Raw genomic sequence first — 6,000 nt, forward strand, 5'->3', positions numbered from 1 at the left:
AGGTGGTGGTGGTGCACGCCTTTAATCCGAGCACTTGGGAGGCAGAGGCAGGTGGATCCCTATGAGTTCAAGTCTAACCTGGTCTAAAAGAGCTAGTTCCAGGATGGCTAGGGCTGTTACACAGAGAAACCCTGTCTCCAAAAAGTTTTATCACATTTATTTATGTGCCTAAGTGCACTTGAGTGTATGTGCACATGCACATAACACAGAGTACATGTAGAAGTCAGTGGATATCTTATAAGTCAGTTCTCTCCTTCTACCTTGTGGTTCAGGATTGCACTTAGGTCATCAGGCTTGGCAGCAGCCATCTTACAAGCCCTCAGTAACTTGCTCTTAAGGTAACCAACTAGTCCAGAACCAGAAGAGGGAAAACTCGTGTTGAGAAAGACATTGACCCACTCATGACAAACTTCACCGCACTATCTGAATATCACTCACTAACTCTTACCTCCTAACACTGCCTCGATTCAGGAACAGAGGGTGTGGCACATGAACCTTTGGAGACACATTAGAGCTTAACTCCATCTAACTGTACCTGGCCCTACCTGTGAGAGAGTGAGGTCAAGAGAGAGACCTTTGGTCTCTCTGGCTCCTATGGGAACACCAATTTTGTCAGGGTTGAAGCCCACCTTGCAACCTCGTTTAGCCTTAGTTCCTCCTGAGAGCCCTGTCATCACCTTCAGTGATGTGATGAGAGTGATAGCTGCAGGCTGTGAATGTGTTGGGCAGTTCAGTGTGGTAGTTCTGTGGAGGACTAAGAGAGGTGGGGGCTGCAGTCCCTCTGTAGGGTTCTATTTTGAAGGCTGAGTAGTCCACAGACGGGGCTCTGGTCCATGTACTCCAGCCAGCACCCCTCTGCTTCAGTTTTCCTGCCCAGAGAATAGGAGTTTGACTCAGACCTGCCCTCAGTAAGCCCAGATTATTCATCAGTAACAACCACCCCTGGGAGGCAGGGTTTGCTGGGGCTCTCTCTCCAAGAAGGTTGGAGTCATAGGTGCAAAGTAACTGTTCTAGCAAGTCCAGAATAGAGGAGAATGAACTTAGTGGTCCTCAATGAGCTACTGTTATTTCCTGGGTACGCTGCTGGCATCTGGAGTTAGTATTGGTTGCCGTAGTCCATCCAAATACAAAGGAGCTGCTAAATATCCTGTGGTGTCCAGGACAGACCTGCAGAGAGCATTACCTAGCCCAGACTTTTATCAGTGCTAGGACTGAGCCAGCCTAACCTCATTCCGTGCTAGCTTACTTACTCCAAATGCAGCAGAGCCCAGGTCCTGCCCTCAAGATCAAGAGAAAAGGAGCAAAGGCAGGTACTGAATTCCTGCAACAAGTCTGGAAAAGGGTTTGAGTCTGGAGGGCTACTGTGTGGTGACCCCAGCAGTGACCGCTAGGTGGTGCTGCCACCACGGACCTCCTCCTTCCCCTGACCACAGTCTGACAGATGCGGCTAATTCATGTCTCCCTGCATGGTTTCCCTTGTTATCAGCTTCTGTTTCACTGGATGGCTGGATGCAAAACAAGTGTGATTTCTAAGCTCTGAGGGGAAGGTACAGCTCTGAGGAGCAGGCCTAGGGCTCAGCCGAGAGTGAACACCCAGGGATATTGCTGAGGCTGGTGGGACAATTCCAGTCTTGAGTTTTTAATATAGGTTTCCTTGAGTTTTACTCTGTGACTCTTTTGAAATCCATCTAAGGCTAGGAATTAAAAACAGGTACTTCAGAAGTTGTAGCTCCTTAGTGTAGTAGCTCGAAGGTCTGACGTGCACACGTTGAAGTGGCCCGTGTTGCCCAGCTGGCATAGCCATCACTTCCTAGGCCCTACAGTCTTAGATGTGGATGTCTAGTGCAGGGTTGGTCACTGTCATCACCAGTCACTATTCTGTACGTGGAGAATTTAGCTAAGGCCTTGTGACCGCTAGCCAACACTCCCGCTTCCTCCACCACAGCCCCCGTGACCCTTTCTGCTCTCTGCATCTGTGCTGACTGTTTTAGATCTATGCAAAAGTGATATGACACGTGCATTGTGGGTACCCTGCTGTGAGAAGACCTGGCAGACACATCTCTGATTTTCTGGACAGTTTTTATTAAAACATTTTTCAAGGCAGTTTTTCTCTATGTAGTTCAGACTGGCCTCAAACTCTTGGTTCTCCTGCCTCAGCTAGGATTACAGTTATACACCATTATGTCCAGATGATTTTATTTTTTATTTTGGAAAAAATGGAGTTATTGTAAAGCAACAAAACTTCATTACAAAAGTCTGGTCAGATGTCTGTAACCTCCTACCCTGCAACTTATCTGTTCCATGCTTCCCCCACCTCCATCCCATCCATCTTCTGTTGTTCCTGCCTGGGGCCCTCCCTGGTCCGGATCCCAGCTGCAGTGTTGCCAAATGAATCTATCTGTGGGCATCTGGGTGCTTTCCATGTTTTTGCTATTACACTATTACAGGGAGCCATTGCACAGAGTCTGCTGTTGCCTATGTGTTTGGTGACCTAAGTGACAGAGGCCCAAAAGACTGAGATTACTTACTGACTCCTAGGTTTATTATAATAGAATACCACAGGATGTCAGCCACAGGGGATGGGGTAGAAAAATCCCAGCCACATAACAGGCCCCTTCACTGATCCCTGGTGTTTCCTTAACCCCCATAGAGGGGTTAGGAAGACTTTTTGGGGAGCAGGTGAACGTTGTGACTGTCCCAGGTGTAGAATGTAGCCAGAAACTCTTTTCACATACCTGAAACTGCTAGTTCTTGTGCCATTTTTGGCCCAAGGGCCACTGGCCTATAAATACAGGGCTCACTAAGATGTCCTACATCTTTTCTCATGTTGGCCCATTGTCCTTTCCCAGTTGTCCTAAGCCACATCATGACAGGTATTTGAGTTACCAAAAGCACCTAGGTTTTATGTTACATGGTAAATCATAGATGCATAAGTTTTGTACAGTTTAAAGAATGTAATACCACAAAGCAACAAAGGGGGGGAAGTAGTGTGGCTACCACACACACAGTATGACAACACTCAGATGTGGTGAGGAGTGAGATGCCAGGCACAGGCAGCACTCATCCTGTCTGATTCCCCTATGTAAGGTTCACAAGCAGGTATACCAGTCTATAGAGATGGGTCGTTAGAGTGGCTCCTGCCTTGAGAGAAGATGCTGACAGGGCAGGGGTATGAATGAGCTTTCTGAGGAACTGTAAATGTACTGGGTTTTACCTGAGAGGGCCCTACAAAGCACACATCTATAAAATATCCCTCAAGCCAGACACCTGAGGTTCACATGCTTCTGTGTTGAATGCATATGTGTAAGAACTTGAAGTTATATACAGCTCCATTTCCACAGACAGCAAGCTTACCCATAGCACTTATGACCACGACTCATTTTACAATGTGTTCAGATTTTTAGGACCCCACCCCACCCTACTGGCCTCTCTTGGAGCTGGCCCTGAGAGCTGCCTTAGGAACTGTCACTGTAAGGGACATGAAGTCAGTCTGGCTGCCCTATCTCATACCTCGTTGCTCACTAGGGTTGGTTTGGTTGACCTTGCTGACTAGGTAAGTGTTGATAGCATTGCTGGCTTCATCACCTTCATAAGGTCTGTACTCTATTGGCAAGGCCAGCCTTCCCAACAGAGGGGGAACATCTTCAGTCAAGGTGTTCCTCTGAGAGCCACCAGGTGACTGTTGGGGAATTAGGATCTGAGGTGATTAACCTAGCCCTGGACACAAGATGGGGATGCAGTGACCTTTATGAAATTGTCATTAGACAGATTGAAGGCACATGCAGCCCTTCCTGGCATCCAGGCATGACAGTGTCTTTTGATGGCCATGTAGGGTAGCTCTTTATTAAAATGAGGAGCCTTTTGCCCTCATTTGCAGGTTGCTTGTGACAGTGACCCCATGCCTGTTCTTCCTGCCCTCAGCTCTGCAGTGAACAGAAAACACACATGGGTTTGTCCCTTTTGCTTCACAGAGGAGCCACAGGCTCCTCTCTGGCAGGACCTGTGTGCTCTCAGGTAGTCCTGTCTGGTGGATGATTTCTTTGAGGGTAAAGGTTAAGCTGTGCTCAGCTGGCTGAGTTCTGTGCTTATTACCCAACAGCCTTTGCTGGCATTTTCCTCTAGCACGAGCTCACCTGTTTCACCCTGTGTTTTCTTTTCTAGATTATTTGCTGTCTAATAACTATGTAAATTCAATCATTGTCCATAAATTTGACTTTTCCGACGAGGAGATCATGGCATATTACATATCGTTCCTGAAAACACTTTCGTTAAAGCTCAACAACCATACTGTCCATTTCTTCTACAATGAGGTGAGTGGGAGCAGCAGATGCGTGGTGTCAAGCTAACGCCAGCATGGCAACCTTTGCTCTGTGCGTCGGGAGTTTGTCTACAAAGCACTTACGCAACACAGGCTTTGGCATACTTGAAAATAAGTTTTTGTTTTTCAGTATATGTTTGTGTGTACATGTACATGCGTGCAGAATGTATATATGTACATATATGTTCTAGGTGCATGGAGGCCAGGTGAGGACTCTGAAAGTCCTCCCTGTCATTCTCTGCCTTGTCTCTTTGGTTCTCTTCCTGAACTTGGAGCTTGTGGTTTTCAGGTAGGCTGACAACCAGCAGACTCCAGTGATCCTCCTCTCTCTGCCTGTCCAGTGGTGGGGTTATAGGCACATGAGACCATGTCACATGGGTTCTAGGGTTGGAACTCTGGTTCTCAAAATTGTGTAGTAGGCTCTTAACTGTTGAGCCCCCAAACATTTTTTTTTTTTTAGTTGAACAAATTCCTGCCATTGGCACTGTAAAATTCAGTTTACTTGCCAGGGAGAGGAAAGATCCAGAGGTTATCATTCACATTGAAAACAGCAGAAACTCTATTAAGGAATGTTTTTTCTACTCCTTGCTATATGACCTAGAAAACTTACAGGCCCCTCTGAGCCCCCTCCTTTGAGAAATGAGGTGAAACTATATAGCTAGAATGGGTTTCAGGGAGTAGACTAAATAATATGGTATCTTCAGAGTTGTATGAAACGACACACTTGCTGTCCTTGGAGGCCTGTGTCCTACACATTCCTTGGGAGAGCTATTAACAACTTAGATAATCAGTTCAAGCTCCAGGAAGCTTGAGAATGAGGACAGTTTAGCTCATTCACTTACAAGTACAAGCACCACTGTGCTGGGCCCATTCATTCTGGCTCCCTATTATGCCCAGGGCCCAGCTTTGCTAACCTCCTGCTCAGTAACAGCAGCAGGTGCTTGTTCAAACTTAGTCCCATATGACCATAGGGTGGCTGCTGCAGCTCCTGACACTACGTAGTCACATGCTACTGTCAGAATTTCTAATGTCACTTCCTTTCTTGTATCCCTTTTGGGAGCATGTTCTCAGAAGTCTCCCCCAGACTTCTCCCTATGTCTCACTGATCAGAATCACATCACATTCTCGGTATGTCTGGATTTAGGATTGACTTAGTAGGACTGTTTTACACAGTGTCCTAAGAACTAATGTCCTGGAATCTGGAATGGGGTTGGAGGAGCTACTTTACTGTCAGGGTGGTTAACGGATGCTGGCTGTGCATGGGAGACCACAGCTCCTTTTTGGGCCTCTTCCTGGGCCGACCAAATGTCCTTCCAGTCAGCTTGCTTAGAGTGAGTACCTCAACAGCAGACACAGCAAACAGTGCTGCTTTCTGCGACCAGCCTCACAAGTCACACACCTATTCTGTCACACTCTTTGGTCACACAGCTATGATCTACCTCTCTGTAGGTGAGAACAGCATGAGTGGGACACAGGCGGTGAACATGTTTGGGGTCTGCCCAGTGCCTGTTTCTGAAGTCAGACAACAATCTCAGACTGCTGCTGCTGCTGCTGCTGCTGCTGCTGCTGCTGCTGCTGCTGCTGCTGCTGCTGCTGCTGCTGCTGCTTCTTCTTCTTCTTCTTCTTCTTCTTCTTCTTCTTCTTCTTCTTCTTCTTCTTCTTCTTCTTCTTCCTCCTCCTCC

At 47.1% G+C, this 6,000-nt stretch overlaps 1 protein-coding gene across 7 annotated transcripts in view; it reads left to right on the plus strand.

Moving 5' to 3' along the window:
* Clec16a (C-type lectin domain containing 16A) overlaps window positions 1-6,000 on the plus strand; it is a 234,270-nt gene that overhangs the window by 24,249 nt on the left and 204,021 nt on the right. For all 7 annotated transcript variants that reach the window (XR_003377160.1, XM_005349306.3, XM_013347335.2 and 4 more), the window contains one exon: window positions 4,162-4,310. Coding sequence is in view for 6 of the 7 variants with exons in the window: in XM_005349306.3 (XP_005349363.1) it covers window positions 4,162-4,310 (149 nt within the window). In the remaining variant the exon portion in view is untranslated. The remainder of the gene's footprint in view (window positions 1-4,161; window positions 4,311-6,000) is intronic.

The sequence above is a fragment of the Microtus ochrogaster genome, chromosome 7, assembly GCF_000317375.1.
Source record: "Microtus ochrogaster isolate Prairie Vole_2 chromosome 7, MicOch1.0, whole genome shotgun sequence".
Classification (NCBI taxonomy): Eukaryota; Metazoa; Chordata; class Mammalia; order Rodentia; family Cricetidae; genus Microtus; species Microtus ochrogaster.